The sequence below is a fragment of the Lissotriton helveticus genome, chromosome 2_1 (genome assembly GCF_964261635.1).
Source record: "Lissotriton helveticus chromosome 2_1, aLisHel1.1, whole genome shotgun sequence".
NCBI lineage: Eukaryota > Metazoa > Chordata > Amphibia > Caudata > Salamandridae > Lissotriton > Lissotriton helveticus.
This window is the reverse complement of record NC_136059.1, coordinates 2,132,966,113-2,132,985,500: the sequence shown is the minus strand read 5'-3', so window position 1 is coordinate 2,132,985,500 and position 19,388 is coordinate 2,132,966,113. Positions and strand designations below refer to the sequence as shown.

General features: G+C 48.2%; 1 protein-coding gene and 1 long non-coding RNA gene across 2 annotated transcripts in view; one reads left to right on the top strand and one right to left on the bottom strand.

The window, feature by feature from the left end:
• Window positions 1-1,157, bottom strand: part of LOC144819080 (uncharacterized) — a 119,522-nt gene extending 118,365 nt beyond the window's left edge. Inside the window, exons 1-2 of the long non-coding RNA XR_013607218.1 lie at window positions 1,029-1,157; window positions 250-298 (exon numbers count right to left, since the gene is read on the bottom strand). This is a non-coding gene — a long non-coding RNA (uncharacterized LOC144819080). The remainder of the gene's footprint in view (window positions 1-249; window positions 299-1,028) is intronic.
• Window positions 1,144-19,388, top strand: part of AGA (aspartylglucosaminidase) — a 311,611-nt gene continuing 293,366 nt past the window's right edge. Inside the window, exon 1 of the mRNA XM_078677092.1 lies at window positions 1,144-1,393. Within this exon, the coding sequence (XP_078533218.1) occupies window positions 1,273-1,393 (121 nt within the window). The 5' untranslated portion in view covers window positions 1,144-1,272. The remainder of the gene's footprint in view (window positions 1,394-19,388) is intronic.

Here is a 19,388-nt window from a genome sequence, read left to right as displayed (position 1 = left end):
ACCATATAAATAGATTATTATCACATGAAATACCTCAAAAAGACCTGCACAGTTGCTCAAAGCTGCGCGCATACCGAAAAAACGTGAAGTGCACGGTTGTCTCAACCCAATATAAACTTATTTTGAATTGTACTTAAATGGTTGTCTATATACTTACTTTTATACTATTGCGCAACTTCCTCTGATGTGTCTGTAAAACGTACCTTTTGTCCGGAATTTTGACCCTTTGTCCTGAATTTTTAAACTTACCATCCTGAATTTGCACCCATGCCAGTTGGTCACCCTACTTCCACTGAAACTAATACAAAATATACGTTTAGGACTTCTGGGGGGGAAATCAGTAGCAATCAGAATCGTTTACCATAGGCAGCTTATCAGATAAATCAACAAGGTTGGTAAGAATGTATATATGATCTGGTAACCGGAATATTAGGCACAAAAACATGCTCCATACAAATAAATAATGCTTGCCTTCATTTGGTGCTTTTCATTCTTTTGAAAGATAGTCGCCCTCGTGACAAGCCCCATTGCGCCACAGACTATATTATCATGTTTGCAAACATAGCTCACCCTCCAAAAGCATTTTTATTCTCCTTTCATTTTAATGGAATCAATAACTTCCAACATCTAGCCTCGCCCTCGTTTGAAAGCCAACAGGTTGACAAGTACAGATCTCTACCGCAGGTGCCTTACTTTTAAGATGAACAAAGGCCTCCTTGTCACCAAGATATTTATCACCTTGTTATGCTTGGATTTTTAATTTGCATATAAGTGCATTTTGAGCGTTGTAGCCTTGGTTAATTGAATTGGACCAACACACCTGATAACATGTGATCACTATTTTTACCCACAAAATATCTCAATATGCAGTCTGTTTTTTGGCCAGTTAAGTAGACCAGTTTTACTATCACGCTTCTGTGTTATCAATCATTTCTTTGGCGAACAGAGTATGTATTAGATAACGCACGAGTAAACACGTTGCTGCTCTGCTCGCCGCGCGCCATTACTCAGCCCTCAAGTATAAGTACCCGTGACGACTCGTCGCAGTATCCCAACTCCTACTCGTAATCTCAACTTGTTGGTTCAGCAAACATTTTCTGCCACTTAGAGCACTGGTGGCGCTTCCTTCTTTCAGTGCTGGCGGCTGTTGGGCTGGACCTTCTTTTGTGTCTATGACTCGCTCGCGCCTGTCTTCCGGACTGAAGTGTCACGTGAAGCCTAAAGCTCACGCGGCTGCTGCATCTGTAAGCTGCACGCACTGAAGTCTCCGGGATGCTTTGGTTTCAGGGTCTCGTCTGCATTGTCGCGGCCGCCTGCAGCACAGCTTCAGCAACTTTGCCTCTGGTTATTAACACATGGGGAGCCGGAGCCTTCAGTTCAGCCACGGAAAAAGGTAATACCGACACTCTGCTGCGTTACAAGGAGAGCGCTGCCTAACAGCGCACTCTTTACGAGCTTTAGCTCTCACAACTTGCACCTCTTACACATTGATCTTCCCTTATTAACTGACGCCCCATGCTAGAAGGCATCCCTTCATCTGCCTGCATACTCCTTGAGATCTTCCAATGAGCTGTTCCTTGGTACCTTACTCCGTTCCAGCAGACTATCTGGCATTGGTGCAACAACCTGTACGTACGAGACAAGCGAAATAAACCATTGTGTTCAAATCCATTTTTTAAAACTAATGCTGGCACAGTCAGGCATCCCAAAAATCGTAATTTGCATCTTACATTCGTTCCTTGGTCCCGCATTCGCTCTCTTAGTCCCGCATTCGCTCTCTTACTACTTTCTAGTGGAGTGCTCCCTGCATTGGACTGGGACTCAGATTGACAGGCAGTGGTAATTTTGCTTTCTATTTTATTGTGTACATATTGTGGTCTCCTGGTAGATTTTATTAATAAAGTTTTATATAGCGCGCCCATGATCCATGAAGGATATCAGAGCGCTTTACAATAGGAGAAAATGAAGGTAATAAGTTACAGTACGGGCATCACTTAAGAATAATACATCAAACATTTACAACATAGGGTCAATAAAAAGTAAAACAATAAGTGGTACAAGGCGTGTTGAACGGGGAGCAAATGATAGATTAAAGAAAGAGTAACACTCGGTGCAGGTTGTAAGTTCATAGCCATAGAACAGATGATCCAGAGCTAATTAAGGTAAAACTTGTTTATAAAGAATGTTTTAGCTTCCAATTTTAAAGCAACCGTGGAGGGGATTCTGTGTACTTCCGGTGGAAGAGAGTTCCAGATCTTTGGGGCAGCGCCGGAGAATGCTCGTGGCATGTTTTCTTTTTGCGATAGATCTGTGGTTTCAGGTTAACTATTCTTGAGGGTCTACCCCCTCCGGATAGTTCTAGCTTTTGCGCTAGATAGCCTGGGGGTTTTAAGATGGAAGGCTTTGTCAGACAGGCAATCTTTAGCTGAATTTGTGCTTCGTAGTGATAGAGCTCGGGCTCACCTGCTCAACATACTCACCTGGGCCCATATATCTATATATACATTAAACAGGTAAACCTACACTCAATCAATTGTTTTTTTTTACCATTTGGAATTTATATCATTTGTCTTACCAATCCAAGCCAACGTTACCTATAGACCTAAAGGATCAAGGGAGTTAGCAAGAAAATAGGTAGAAAAATAACATTTAGCAATTCGTAAATAATCACAAACCGGGAAAAGTTTAAGTTCTTTTATCTAAATAATCTTTGGAAAGTTTGGAACCATGAACACAATTTAATTTCTTATTCTATGCAGATTTAAAACGTGAACATATGCAAACGATTTGGAGAGAAAATATCATTAGACATTTAGACAAAGGGTGGATAAAGAAAGGGAAAACAGTACAATCCAAACCCACACTTTATAGTTACCTAGAATGGTGTGATGACCAACCCTGGCCACGGACTGAGTCAAAGAATAAAAATCCCAAGATACAGGTGCCAGCAGGAAAGAACAGGTGCAGATCAGAATCAGGACAGGTTACGGCCAAATTGAATCAGGACAGGACCACCACAAGTTAAGCAGGGCTCGACAAATCCACTCGCCCGCTCGCATTTGCGAGGGAGAATGGATGAGGACGAACTAATTTTAGGTCCTACTCGCCCTTTCTGGCGAGTATGAAGATAAAACTAACTTTTGTCCTCTGTCTTTGAAAACGGAGCAAAAGTGACAAGATAACAAGATTTAAAGGCATTTTTATAGCTCACAAAGGGAATGAGCAATAAAGATGCCTTTAAAACTTGTTAACTTGTCACTTTTGCTCCGTTTTCAGAGCCGGGGGTCAAGTAGGTTGTAGTTGGGTCGAGGGGATTTTCCAAGGTACTAGACCTGCAGGACTAGTACCATTTATCAAGCCCTGTTAAGACCAGCACCACAGCTAAAGTTCAAACGCCCGTGTTGTAAACCCTCTCCGCAGCTAACAGTCTAACCCCGATTGGGTCATCAAACTCCTCCCCAGAACCCCGATTGGGTTATCGAATTTTCTGACAGAGTGCTCCGCCAGCAACTCTGCTCCCGATCACCTATTGAGTGCGTTGGGTCAGTGACAGGTCAGCTATTCGGACAATCTAACTAACTAAACCTACCCTAGTTATACTATTTTTCAGGTCAGTGTACCACCCCCAAATGTTGCAAATGTGTAAATCCCACAATTTTATTGGACAAAGAATGAGGAGTAGTCATCACACCATATTCTTATGAAGTAACTTGCCAATCATGTATTCAAATTTTTCCCTCCCATAACTTTATCTTCCCATGTACTTTTATTCCGCCCGGTAGTGAAATGTAACAATAGAATATAAGCAACATTTTATTCAATTCAGCTTCCTCTGGCAGGGTAAAGAATTCACTCTTCCCATAGTTCTTTCCATCCATGTCTGATTTGGCTTGAGTTCAAGGCTACAGCTTCAATGGCTCAGGACTTCTGTCGCACAGGCGCAGTTTCTCCAAAGATGGAGTTCAACAGAGTATTTAGCCCCAACATTCGTAACATGTAAAAATAAAAAAGAAACAGTTTTAGAGACACAGAATAAATGAATGTACTGTATACCACTTCTTTCTACTCTAGACCCATTATTTTATTTAAACTATTGCATTAGCTGTTAAGCGAAAACAAACAGCTTAGCAAAGCAGCAATTCAAGCTTCTTGCACTTTAGGACGGTTGTATGACCATCCATCGCCGACAATTATCTCGCGGGCGTTTACATCGCAGCACTTACATCGTATGGGCGATCACAGCGGCATCTTTTTCATCGAACGTTGTTGCGACGCAAATGCGGCCGTGTAATTGGCCAGCGTTTCACATCGCCGACTTTACATCGCGCCACATTTACATCGATGTAATGAAGGATTTACCTTGCTTGCATTGGGTCTGAGCTCGCTAATGATTAAGGCGCTCTGAGAGGCAGTCCAGCTATTTCTGTGTTATGTGATGGGTGTTTCCCGTACTTGACAGAGCAATTTTGAAAAACATTCTTTTTTTCAAATGTAAACAGTCGGTCATATGTTTCATGACATTTGTTGCCTGATTTACATCTGTTAATGTCTCGGCTCGAGCTTTGGCTTTTGGAGCCAAGTCCTGCCCTGGCTTGGCTCTCCACAAGGCCTTCTGTCCGCGCCAGAAATGTAGTAAATCTTACATCTTTGTGCAGGTGTGAGAGGCCGCAGGGACATGGAGATAGAGGTGAGCGGAGACAGGGGAGGGCTGCTCTGAGCAGAGACAGCGAGGGAGGGTGCAAAATCAGGCCGGGGGCTGAGGGAAGTGAGGCAGCCATGAGACTGCTCTATAGGGGAAGAGAGGCCCAGGCGACAAGAGCGAGGGAGGCCAGAGATGAATAGTGACAGCAGGCGGAGAGCAGCCAGTGGGTGGAGGGTGGACAACTGCCGGGGCAGGGCACCAGAGATGACATGGGAGAGAGAGGACGGGTAGAGGTGATCCGACAGGGCAGCAGTGTGAGATGGTGCACAAGGGCCGGGGGCAGAGGTGTGAAAGACAGTGAAAGGTGGGTTCAGATGTGAGAGGGGTCTACAGGGGGATGAACAGAAGAGACACAGGGTTATGAGGGAAGAGGGAACAAGAGGTGGGACAAGAAGATGTGGGTGGGGTCAGAAGTGAGAGGAGACAGCCGAGGAGGGGTGGTCAGAAGGCTATAGGTGAGATGGGACAGCGGGTGGAGGTGGACTACAGGAGGCTGTGAGGGCGATAGGTGAGACAGGCCAGTGAGGAGGGACAGAGGATAACCTGGACTGAAGGGAAGGCGGTCAGCTCACAAGGTGAGATGGGGCAGTGGGAGTACTGGGCGTGGGGTGAGGAGAACTACCGTGTAATAGGAGTCCGAGGAGACACACTCTGTGAGGAAGGGGTCAGAGGTGCCACTAATCTTCAGGAGGGCTGTGCCAGGAGGTGGGATAGGATTGGGGTGAGGTGGGTCACAGGAGCAAGAGAGTGGGGGAGTGGGACTCGAGGTGAGGGGGACAGTGGTGGAAGGCAGCCGTAGGAGAGTCAGGGAAAGTGGGCAGCTTGCAATGCACACCTCTAAGGGAGAGGGTGTCTCTCTGTGACACGTGGTAACTGGGGAGGGGGGAGAGGAGAGAAAATGCTGAGGGGAGGAGTGGAGTCGGAGATAGGGCAGTTGGGATGGTGGTGCAAAGCAGCTACAGAGAAAAGATGGCCAGACGTGAGGTAGGACAGCAGGGGGCGGGGGACAGATGACAAGGGACATAGTGGGGATGGGGGCCAGAGGTGAGATGAGACAGCGAGGTAAGAGGGGCAGAGGTGTGGTGGGACCGTCGGGATAGAGGTGAGCTGGGGATGCAGGTGGAGAGGGGCCCATAGGTGAGACATGACATTGGCTAAGTGGGATCAAAAGTGACACTAGATAGTAGAAACATTTGAAGAACACCCATACACCCATCCATCCATCCATCCATCTTTTGTATGTCCACCCATACACCCATCCATCCATCCCCCAGCACCCAGCACCCATCCATGCATCCATCCACCCATACACCCATCCATCCATCCATCCACCAGCTCCAATACACCCATACACCCATCGATCCATTCATCCATCCATCCATCCATCCCCCAGCACCCATCCATGCATCCATCCACCCATACACCCATCCATCCGCCAGCTCCCATACACCCATACACCTATCGATCCATTCATCCATCCATCCATCCCCCAGCACCCATCCATGCATCCATCCACACACCCATCCATCCATCCATCCATCCGCCAGCTCCCATACACTCGCAAAAGTGTCCTAAATAAACAAGCCACTTAATGTAAAGTATGCCGTACATTTTGCATATCTGTTAATGTTTCAAGTAAAGAAATGGCCCAAACCAAAAGTCTCTTAAATAAACAAATATCCCCGGATTCTGATGTAATGGGAAAAGTCTCTTCTTAAATAAACAAGCCGGTATTTTTCATATCTGTTAAATAAACAAATGCCTATGCCCGGTAAAGAAATGGCTCGCAAATCCCCGGATTCCGATGTAATGGGAAAAGTCTCTTCTTAAATAAACAAGCCGGTATTTTTTCTCATGTCTCTTGTTAAATAAACAAGCCGGTATTTTTCATATCTGTTAAATAAACAAATGCCCGTAATGGTAGATTCCGATGTAATGGGAAAAGTCTCTTGTTAAATAAACATGCCCGGATTCATGCGATGCACTTAAATGCCCGGATTCCGATGTAATGGTCAACGATGTACATGCAAATGCGATGCACTTGCATGCGTCCTGTTGACATGCGATTTGATGTCGTGCACGATGTAACAGCAGCGATGCACTGTCAGAGCGATGCGATATATCCGCTGTAATCAGTGCTTCCCCTTTAGGACACAGAACAGCCATCTTAGTTCTATTGCGCAGAAGCAAAAATGTTCCCACCAAGCATGTCACATGAGCATGACAGACGCATGCGCAGTAGAAAATCCCGCGTAGCAGCAGCCATTTTAATGCAAGCGGATTATAGTTAGTTAAAGCACATAGACAAGCTTCCCCTAGATGCTTAATATGTTGTGTAATGCAATATTAATAGGACAAAACATGTTAGTTAGTACATTAATATTATTTTCGAGAGGGTTGAGTACGAGCAAGTCACTTTACGTGTGAAACCTTGCTCCATCAGTAGGGCAACCACATAAGAGATTTTAGAACTGGGTATATGTGCGCATTTCTTTTGGTACCCATAACCAGTCTGGCAGCAGTGTTCAATGAAGCCCTTAGTGGGGCCAAGGTATATTTGGGGAGGCCACAGAGCGTAGCACTGCCATAATCTAAACAAGCACTTGGACTACCTGCTTGAAATCAGCTTGAGGGAGGAAAGGTTTGATGTTCCTGAGTGTCCTCAACGGGTGAATAGCTCCCTTGCACACTTTGCTGATATGATTCTTCGTGTTCAGATGCTTGTCCAGGATGATTCTGAGAGATTTGGCTGAGTCAATGATGAGGGGGGAGAACTTGAAGGCAGTGAGGTGGTTCGTCCAAAGGTCTAACTTGGGGATGTGATTCTGAGGCAAAATGAGAAGGAATTCTGTTTTGGAGGTGTCGAGCAGGAGGTGGTTCTCAGTTAACCAGTTTTGAGTAGACGTTAGAGTAGTGTTGAGTGATATGAGGTTATCTGGGGAGGATATTTTCAAGTAGAGTTGCGTATCATCCATATACATGTGGAAAAGAATGTTTGTGGAATTTAGTGTATTGGCTAAAGGTTCCAAGAACAAGTTGAAGAGAATAGGAGATAGGGTGGACCCTTTGGGACCCCCTTTGAAACTAAAGAGGGCTGAGAGAAAGAGTGGTTTGCCTTGATTCTTTGTGATCTATGGTAGAGGAAGTACGAGAACCATTGCAACACCCGACCAGAGAGGCCCATCTTGTTCTTCAAGATGCAAAAGAGGTTATCATGATTGACAGTGTCAAACGCAGAGGAAAGGTCAAGGAGGATTAGTAGGCAAGATTAATTTTGGTCAAGCATTTTTAAAATGTCATCCATAACATGAGTCCGAGTCGATTCAGTGCTGTGCCCACTCCGAAAGCCAGATTGATGTTGGTCAAGGAGTTGGAAGTTCTCAATGTGTGCACAGAGATGTGATTGGACACATTTTTCTAGAAGTTTGGCTAAGGTGGGGATGTTAGAGATAGGGCAGAAGTTGTTGAGGTCAGCACTATTTGCATTAGTGTTTTTTAGTATGGGTGATACCTGAGCTGCTTTTAGGCAATCTGGAATCATGCCTTGTGACAATGAAGCTTTGATGATCTTTGTCCACATGGGGATGACAAAGTGCTTTATTTCTTGAAAGTGGAAGGTAGCAACGGGTCGCTAAAGTGATTAGAAGGGTTGATACTCTGAAGAATCTTGTTGATGTCTCTTTCACTGAAAGGAGTAAAGGTGCCCCATGCGCCATTGTTCTTGGTGCTCAGGCTGATTGGTTTGAGCTTTACTAGGATGGCTGTGGAAAAGTCAGCCCATAACGCACCTGATGCCCAGGCTGCTGGCGCAAGACGCCTCTTAGTTCCCATCTTGAACAATTACCAAATAAAGAGACGGGCGCTGGAAGCAGGAAAACAAGAACAGAGTTTTATTTCTCATGAGGAGAGCCTGTCATGTCGGACACTCGCATAGTGTCTTCAGGAGGTGCTCTAACAAGTTTCTCTGAGGCTTCGTCTTTTATACACATGTTTATGATGCACAAACATTCCTTATTGCAGTAAAGACGCTTTGAAGTAGGAAAAAACATGCTTGGAATCCCAGCTTCAGGCCTATTCCCATACCAGTCACTCAGATGTCATCCTCCCCTCCTGAATGTAACAAGAGATTGTGATCTCTCAGCCGGACATTCCTACAGGACACAAGGGCAGGAGGGGATGATCAGATCAAAGGTTGGGCAGGCGATAAGATCGGGCACTTCGCTTGGTGTATCACGGTTTTGTTATGCTGGGCAGGAAAAAGGGGGGGTGTACATCCACGAGGCTTGGTCTTAGGACTTGGGACCGGGTCGAAAGGCCAAGTGCAGCTGGGGGGGGGGGGCTCGTCAGCAGAGGGGAAGGGTGTTCTTGGGAGCAAATGGGGGGTGTGGGTCAAGCAGGAGTGTTACTTCTAGAGCAGGGTCACGCAGAGGGAGGGGGTTTTATGGCCGATGCATGAGCAGTGCGCGCGGGGAGTGGTGCCGGGGGTTTAACAAACGGGCAGAGAGGCCATGGTGCCTAAAATGGCTGTCGTGTACGTGTGTGCATGGGTCTATGCTGGCGGGATAACACAGTCAGTGATTCGCGATATCCGTTCTGCTTACAACAAGGGGTACAGTGAACACAAATGAACGCCGCTTATGTGCATATACATTGCCATTTTCAACAGTCGCCGCTTTTTAACATAAGCTAGTTCATTTTGGTGTTTACCCCAACTGACGGAGTGTACATATAGCCATGTGTGGCCAATGAAATAGCGTTTGTCAATACTAGCAGATTGCGTGTGACCATATGCAGTCGATACGATTGGCGGAATGCGGTACATATGAATTTACATTTGTTGGGTTATTCATACAAGTCTAGAGATCGGCATAATACCTAGTCGGGGTCAATCAAAAAAAACGTTCCGACACATTATAGAATCAGGTTCTGACTTTCTCTCCGGTGACATCAACATACAGTAAAAAGTGCTCTGATACCTTCGGGTCTTGTCAGTGCTATATGAGACTTTTGGAAAACTAAATACATGAGTGACCGATGTAACATTTTTTTTTGAAAGCAATACAAAAATGGTTGAGGGAGGAATTCAGTTCGATACAAGCAATTAGTCAAGGGGTGGGTAGAAAGTTCAGGAAGGGGGGTCTTCGTCACAATGTCTTTTTAACAGCGAGCCATCACTGGTAGGCTCTGGTAGTCCGTCTTCTTTCGTTGGCGCTGTTGAGCACCGGTGGTGGAGCTATAGGTCCAGCTCGGATCCATCCTTACGCGTTGCAGGGTGCGATCCGTCCTCTGCTGTTTGATCACAGTCCTGTTTCCTAACTGATCTTCTTAGGGGTGCCTCATGCTGGGCACCTGCGTGTCTTTCTTCTTCCGTGGCAAAACCTTATTCTATCTAAATGCTGCTCTTCTTTTCTGAGTCAAAAGTTATGCGAAAAGGGTGATGTTGTTGAATAATCGAGGGAAGAGAGGGCGGAGCGGGATCAGATCTTTGAACACACCAAGGGACCAAGGGAGCAAAGGACGACGAGCAGGCAGGCCCATCAGTCGGGCTCAAAAGGGACGGGGACTTCAGGCACGAGTGGGTCAGCAAATCGAGGGCTTCAAGGCAGCCCTTCATTCCTTCATCTGCCGAGTGTGAGAGTGTTGCCTCGACCCGCGTCTCGTTGCTCTGCGACTCCACCTTTGGTTGAGGTCACACGTGCTTCATGATCTGTGGCCAGGCTGTGCGTCACGTCCAGCTCCTCTCCTCCGGTGATTGTATCTTTGAATGGGTACAAAACAAGTTTTAGAAAAACTGGCAGGAGAAGACATTTATACATCTCGATTCCGTCCCCAATCCTAAGTAGGTGGGGGATAGGTTCATCGGTCACAGTCAGAAGTCATCACTTATGGAGTATGTAGGAGGGCATTTCCACTGAATTCGTGAGCCTATTTGGCGTTCATTCGTGACGTACGTGGATAGTAATCGGACTCCCATCAACAGTGTATTCTATCAAACTCGAAATCGAGTCCTTAGGTAGAGACTCGCCCTTTTTTTTTTAACCCAAGTACTGACAATCTTACATTTCCCTTCGGGGTCGGCTAACTCTTGCAAGCGGGGGGTTATCATCATGAGAGGGGGGCAGAGGCTAAACATGCTTTTCTTGGGGAGCGACGGTTAATCAAGGTCATCAATTACGCTTCGGGGATAGCTGATATGGAGCTGGGGTCAATCGGGAGAAGCGAGGACGCTTTGGACAGGGAGCTGGGGTCAATCGGGAGAAGCGAGGACGCTTTGGACATCCGCACTTCAGTGCAGAGGGGTGGGGCAATCTGGGCATTGGGGATTGCATTTCTAACAAACTGAAAAACAGAAGACCATTGACGTTATAGTCCCCCTATAAAAAGGCCAGATTAGGGGACATCAGTCGTCTTACCTGTCCTTTCTTTCATTACCAACTCGGGTTCTATCGTTTTGCAGAAAGGAGAGGTAGTAATATGGCAAGTTACAATCGTTTTAGTTCCTTTCAATTTTGCCGAACACCTTTGTGTTCGAAGAGACCCAATTAGGTTTGTGCCGGTGGGGCACAACGTTACCACACAAGGGAGGAGGGAACAGGGGGACCCTCAGAGAGAGAGAGTCGTCCGCACTCTAAACGAACCATTCGGTACACGTATGACATGGAGAGAGAGAGAGAGAGAGAGAGAGAAACGTGTACAATAATAGGCCATTTAGTGCGCACACAACACAGAACAGCAGGGGTCAAGTAGTACGGAAACACAGGCAGAGGGACGACATAGATCCATACATTACGTACACACAAACTCAGGCGGGGGAGACAGTACATGTATTATATACAAAAATCCGAGACAAAACATAGAACAGTTATTGGTATTATATACAAAAATCCAAGACAAAACATAGAACAGTTATTGGCCAAAATGATCTCTTCCTGTATGCTGTGCATCCTTAGCATCCTAAGCTCTTTTTACCTTTTTCTTCTCTTTTATCGTCGGCTGCCTTCACTGGTGGCTTTGGTTGCACACACTTACACCTTTGCCAATTGGTCAAGAACTAACCTGGTCGGGCTAATGCTCACAGTGCGATTTTCGACTCATTTGTTTAGCAAATGTGTTTCCAGGCTGAGGCAACAGTGGGTGTCAGTTGGGAGAACAATGGGGCAGCTTTGAGTTTCATGTCTATGAGGGTGGGAAAAGGAGGTAGTAGATTTTAAACATTGGCAACATTCCTAGTCCTCCAGGCGGAGGGTACTTGGGTAAACCTCACCTCGGAATATTCCTTAAACTTTCCCTATTTAGTTAAACGTAGGAATTTATTCATTAGTGCACGTCATTCTTGGTTGTATTATTCGGGGTGCCAAGCGAAGTCGTATTTTGTAGTTTCCGCTTCAGGCTGTCCTCCCAAGCGCTAAGTTCAGGGAGAGAAATAGTCATTGTTTGCTCGTCGTGTGTAGGCACCATAATCAAACCCCTTTTTCCCATCTCTTCGTCCGCTAGATCACCATTTTTTCGTACTTTAATCGACGTTCCGATGTGACCTGCAGAAAGAGGGAAAAAGAAGGGGGGCGGGGCAGCATTTAAAAACACATTAGCGCGCATAAACCCGAAAAGGCTTTTACTTACTACATACTCGGCCTATCTCCACGGGATGCAGTCCCTGCCAACTTGGCGTTTAAGCCCAGGTGGACCGTTTAGTGTGGGAGAGATGATTATCGGAAGCCTGTGGATAGCATAGGTCGCCTGTTGGACCCGGCCTCATGGCGTGGTCCTACCCCTCCCGCATGGCGGGCCCAGGACGATATCCGCCCTCCACTAGACCTCGGGCGGCCCCTTCGGCCCGATCCTGCACGCCCCAACCCCACAGGGCCGGCTACCATCCCGGTCCACCAGCGCAGGCCTGACCCCAGCGTAGGCCCATCACGACCTCAGCACGAGGCCGTGCCCGACTCCATCTTGGACCCACCACGTCACAACCACGTGGCCTCGGCCCCAGCCCAGGCCCCAGCGAAGCCCCGACATCGAGGCACCAAGATCCACCCTGGTGGTCGAGTAGCCACTCGACAGATCCCGGAGGAAGGGGAGTTTCGATGGGCCTCCAGCCGTCCCCGGACGCCTGGTATCGATCGCCCTCCGGCCTCCCTGGGCGCTGGCTCCACCCCCCTGCTGGGTGTCATCCCGGCCCCTCTGACCCCCAGGCGCGAGGGTCCGAACTTCAAAGACCTCCAGACCTACATCTGGGGCAGCCCTGGATTAAGACTTCAGTTGTATCCTGGACTGGAAGCCCTGCTGACGCTGTCACGGCCGACACCAGACGAACTCATCCGTAACCCGACGACCTTCTGAGAGCCTGCTGGCGCTGCCGCGGCCTACCTTGCTGAACCTTCCGAGAGCCTGCTGGCGCTGCCGCGGCCTACCTTGCTGAACCTTCCGAGAGCCTGCTGGCGCTGCTGCGGCCTATCCTGTCGAACCATCTGAGAGCCTGCTGGCGCTGCCGCGGCCTACCTTGCTTAACCTTCCGAGAGCCTGCTGGCGCTGCCGCGGCCTACCTTGCTGAACCACCTGAGAGCCTGCTGGCGCTGCCGCGGCCTACTTCGCTGAACCACCTTGCAAGCCTGCTGGCGCTGCCGCGGCTCGAACATCTCGGATCCCCCCAGCTCGAGGATTGAGAGCTGTGCGTAGGGTATCCCTTCCTCCGCCCAGAGTAAGACTGTCCCGCTACCTTACCCCCCTTTAAGAGACTTTCCAGATCCCTCGATCTGCTTGTACATACTGCCAAGAACCAGCAACCGTTTATTCCCTATAAAAGCTTGAGAACTTAACTTCTTGTGTGGTGTCCATCTGTAGTGTTGTGATTACTCTGCTGTACGATCCTAGGAGAGGACCCTCATTCAGGAGGCCTCTCAGCAAACGCTCGGCTACTCCTCGACGGAGAGGTGGACCTAGGGGTGGTCAGTCAGACATCTTCTGCCTCCCCCGGGGACGCCTTTCTAACATCGCCCAAGTGTGGTATTACGGATCGTGTGCAGGAGGGGGGGTCAGAACAAAGGGCAGTCGGTGTAAAGTGGGGGGGGCGAGCTCGTGCTCTCCTTTGAGGAAGAGGGATAACCTACAGTGGTACGGGGTCGTTGTCGTTCGTACTAGGGGGGTCAGGTGGCACTCCTTCGGTGCGACTTAGGGGCATTTTAAAACAACTTTCCTGATACAGGTAGCATATAAAGTATAGGCTAAATACCAGGATCTTTAGCGGTTGCTTTAGGCTGTACAAAAATGAAAAACACATACAACAAAAAAAACCTGGACCGTCATATTTGCAATATTTCTGAGTACTATACTTTTTAACCCTTAACTAATCGAGCTGAGCCATCTCACCTGTATTTTAGTTATATCGGAAATAGTGGTCATTTATTCGAAACTTACCAATCTACGCGTGACAACTACGTTTGCTTTTTCCAAAAATCTTTAATAAGAATGTCGGTGCACAAATACGGGCCTACAACCCCGTGGGCCGGCCACGGAGCAGGCTGGAACTGTACATGTGGGGATACTTATTAGTGGAAAACCTAATGGAGTCGGTGGTCGTTGATTTCATAATAAAAAGTGCGACAAGTGCAATAAAATCATATCGAAACTTCAGTGTGAGCGAATATCATAAGTGTTGAAATTCGAACTTTCAATAATCATGATGCGCCAAAACTTAACAATAATTCATTGTCCGAATGTTCAATCAGTACCCATCTCATGTCAATTCATTGTCCGAACACATAATCAGTACCCATCCCATATCAATTCATTGTCCGAACTGACAGTACACATCCCATATCAATTCATTGTCCGAACATATAATCAGTACACATCCTATATCAATCCATGTGTTTAAAAAAAACTGCATACATATCTCATGACACCAAGGCTGAGCAATCGGGGTACAACAAGGAGTTGAAAGTTTCATTTGTACCTGCGCCATTTTGGGTGCAGCCAGGCTGATCCAGGCATAGTCAAAATCTCCACCAACTCGTGGTTGGCCCAGAGCCTCTTTCGGTAGTCCAAAAGTTCCGTTAAAGGGCAACAGAAAGGATCGGCGGTATGAACCATCAGTCAAAGGGGGAGGGAGGCAACAATTTTTTTCCTACCGGGTCATACTGGGTTTTCACCGGAACTGATCCGAACTGTAGTCTGCAGGATTTTAGTCATTCAAACTGAGGCTGGCGCCAGCATGGGAGCGCCGACGTCTCGCGGCTACATTTTCATCGTTCCGCGGGCAATCATGGCAGTCATTCCCCATCGGGGGTGTCTGCGGGGGTCGGGGCCCCCGTGGCTCTTATAGAATCTTCAAAGTCGAGGAGAACACTTCTGATTGTGGGACTCATTTCCTAATTAACAAGCAACCGGGCCATCCCTTCACGCCGGGCCCGCTCCTGCAGGGTCAACCGCCATTTTACGAGTTCCAGCAGTCACTGCATCACAAGAGTGGACGAACCCTTGTCGGGTGAGTGGAGCGTTGGGGGTGCCACTGGGGGCCTCCACCTGGGGAGGTGGGAGAGGCTCGTTCGCGCCGCCTCTCCCTCCCAGCGCACCCCATGCCGTTTTTCTCGGCGTTGACATTCATGATGGCTGGACCAGGCGATGAGAGGGGGGGGGGTCGATGGCATGAGCAAGACATCCCCCCCGTGTTGTCGCAGCCATTATTGTAGAAAGAAGAGGAGGGGACGCCCGGATCCCGTCGGCCTCGGCTCCTCTTCTGGCCCACCTTATGCGACGACCTCTTCGGCCGACGGCTGGCAGCAGGACCCGCCCTACTCGTGCCGAAGATCTCGTCTTCCGGATGGGCGTAGCCGCGAACCTGTTGCACTTCGGGAGTTTCCAGAATGGGGGTAGTTATCTGCTGACTTGTATCTATCTTATGTTACCGTTATTGGGGCGTGGCAGGCGGTGGGACAGACATGTTTGGAGCAGTGAGGGGTGGCGGAGCCTAGCTACATCGTGGCTGCCGTGATGTCAAGCTTGGCTTCTCTCACCACTTTCATGTTCCTTATTGCGGGCTATTTCTAACGTTTCTTATTTCTAGCGAAGTCAAAAACTCATCAGTGGCCTACTGATTTTGCTCGATTTCTTTTTCCTTCCTTTTCTAGTGTGTTTCGTGCTAAAGTTTCTGTTAACAGGATATGGTGATTACTTCGTATTTTACATATGTCCTTTTTATTAGGGGCGCCCTCCGGTTGAGCCAGATGATCTACCTCTAATAAATGGTCCGGGTGGAACTAGTTTACCAATCAGTGGGGAGTAGATAGGCACGAGAGATTACAACGGGGGACAAAGGTCCACATCACCTACCCTTCACTACTTGCAAAGATTAGACAGAATATTTATTTTCTACGTTATTTGCAAACAGGGAATGCCTCGAACGAACTATTCCTTGAACAATAAAATGTCCAAGTAATCAATCAATCAGTGGGGAGAAAAATAGGCATGACGGATTACAATAGGGGACAAAAATCTGCATTACCTATCCTTCACTATCTGCAAAGGGGGCAGAATATTTCTATTCTTCCCTGTTTGTAGACAGGGAATATCTCAAAGAGCAATAATCGATAAAAATCAATAACAAACAATCAGTGGGGAGAAAGATAGGCATGACGGATTACAATGGGGGACAAAAGTCTGCATTACCTATCCTTCACTATTTGCAAAGAGGGAGGAACGTTCCTATTCATCGCTGTTTGCAAATAGAAAATGTCTCAAAGAGAACCAATACTTCAAGTACAATCAATCAATCAATCAGATGGATAAAGCCATCCTACCAATCGGACGTAAAGACGTCCTACTTAACCTTACCCGGACCGGACCGTGTGGGCAATTCTTCGCCTTCCCTTTTCCAGCGCCCGATCGTTCTCTTCCTCCATGTTTTTACCGTAGCATTCCAGTGGGATTCCAGTCAGGACAGTAGGTCACTTGAGAGAGGTCTGTTCGGAATCGGTGAAGTTCATTCAATCGGCAGCCGGACGAGGGCCCTCTCAAGGCAGGTATACTCCAATCGTTTAGATGTTCACCCCATCGTCTGGACCTCTCTTACCGGACCTTATGTCGCTGATGGGCCCCGCGTTGGGACGCCAATTGTGGAAAAGTCAGCCCATAACGCACCTGATGCCCAGGCTGCTGGCGCAAGACGCCTCTTAGTTCCCATCTTGAACAATTACCAAATAAAGAGACGGGCGCTGGGAGCTGGAAAACAAGAACAGAGTTTTATTTCTCATGAGGAGAGCCTGTCAGGTCGGACACTCGCATAGTGTCTTCAGGAGGTGCTCTAACAAGTTTCTCTGAGGCTTCGTCTTTTATACACATGTTTATGATGCACAAACATTCCTTATTGCAGTAAAGACGCTTTGAAGTAGGAAAAAACATGCTTGGAATCCCAGCTTCAGGCCTATTCCCATACCAGTCGCTCAGATGTCATCCTCCCCTCCTGAATGTAACAAGAGATTGTGATCTCTCAGCCGGACATTCCTACAGGACACGAGGGCAGGAGGGGATGATCAGATCAAAGGTTGGGCAGGCGATAAGATCGGGCACTTCGGTTGGTGTATCACGGTTTTGTTATGCTGGGCAGGAAAAAGGGGGGGGTGTACATCCACGAGTCTTGGTCTTAGGACTTGGGACCGGGTCGAAAGGCCAAGTGCAGCTGGGGGGGGGGGCTCGTCAGCAGAGGGGAAGGGTGTTCTTGGGAGGAAATGGGGGGTGTGGGTCAAGCAGGAGTGTTACTTCTAGAGCAGGGTCACGCAGAGGGAGGGGGTTTTATGGCCGATGCATGAGCAGTGCGCGCGGGGAGGGGTGCCGGGGGTTTAACAAACGGGCAGAGAGGCCATGGTGCCTAAAATGGCTGTCGTGTAAGTGTGTGCATGGGTCTATGCTGGCGGGATAACACAGTCAGTGATTCGCGATATCCGTTCTGCTTACAACAAGGGGTACAGTGAACACAAATGAACGCCGCTTATGTGCATATACATTGCCATTTTCAACATGTCAGGAGGTGACGTGGACCCATAGGTTGGCAATACAGCCTTCTTAGAAGCGAGTTCAGTATTGATGAGTCTTGATTTCTCAGCAAAAAAGGCAGCCAGTTCACTGCATGAGGGTGGGCTGACTCCAGAGTCATGGCAGTTTGGAGCTTCCACTGATTGCTGTTTAACCAGTTCAAAAAGTTTCTTGGGGCGATTAGCGGCTTGATCAAGTTGGGATCGAAAATAGTCTTCCTTAGCGCTCTTGATCAGAATTGTAAAAGTTGGTGAGTACCTGAACCTCAGACATGTCTGCTATGGAGGAGAGGACATCTTTACAGTGGCTTGTTAGTTCATCTGTATCAATAGATCTGAGTTCTCTTTTCCAGATCTTTGATTTCATTGGTTGAGCCTTCCTCAGAGCCACCTCCTGTTGGACTTGGCCCTTTTTGGCAGGTTCACTGCTGAACTTTTTGCCTTAAGCTCTGACATGGTAGTAGTAGTTTTAGGCTTCTGGGCTCTTTAGCACTGTGGCCCAGTGTAAAGGGTGTGCACGCTCTGAGTGCATGAGGTGAGATTGGCCTGCCCTCCCATTGGAATGCATGGGGGATATGTGCGTCCATGGTAATTCCTGGTATGAGAGGAGTGCAGGGGCGAGTTTAGTATGTATGAACTTGTGAAAATAAATGCTGCGTAATGGTGTGCGCAGATTTATGGTGATTGGTGGAGAAATGCCACTTTTAGAAGTTGGCATTTCTGTGTGTCTGCTTGCCTGATATGAATTGCAAGTCTGGCTGGTGATTGACAAGAGCTGAGAGGTGTGGGTGGCTCCAAGAGAGAGGGTGAGTCATCCCAGTGGTGAATAGAGAGATCTGCATCTAGATGGGAGGTAGAAGTTGCAACTGGGACCTGAATAGGGCTGTGCCTTCCCTCCACTATGCTGGCTCCGCCCCCTTTGGTGTGTCTGATCACTGAGCCCCCACCTAACAGTGATGAAAGAGGAGCCTGGTAAACAGAGTGCTCTAAAGCCAGTTGCATCTGGTTTCCCAAGCCCTGTGCTGTGACACAAAGGGAACAGGTGTATAAGAGAAGGGGCTGTGACCCCATGAATGTTGTTGTGCTATTCCTGACTTGGAGGGGGGGGAGGCTGCTGCTGCTGGGTTCCATGAGGAACCGCCACAAGGGACTGCCTCCCTGCTGGAGGGCCCTTTGTGCTGGGCTGCCTGGGCCCAGCCTTGCCCCCTTCTTTCTAAAGGACTTTTCTCTGGACTGAGCGCCCTACCTTGATTCTTGCTGAAAAGCGCTACATCCGTATTGCTGAGGAATACTGTGCTTCTTGGGAGCAGCACTATAATTTTGTCCAGCTTACCCCTCTGACTTGTGGCTGAATTGTGGGCCCTAGGGCTTAGAGGGCGCTTCTATTTTTCATTTGCAGCACTGAGAGGCTGCCTGAGGATCCCCCCGCATTTCATCGTCTTGTGGGAGCCCACCCCGCGTTATCGCCGCTTTGGTGTTTTTAAAGCTTGCAGGAGCCTACCCCACATTCTGAATGTCACTGAAAGCGGGAGCCTACCCCGCTGATTATTGCTTACTTTTGCGGGAGCCCACCCCGCACTGAGGAGCCACCGCAGGAATCACCGCCACCGGCCCGTGAGCCCAAACCACTGAGTGTGCTGCCAGTCTGTGACGAGGAGGAA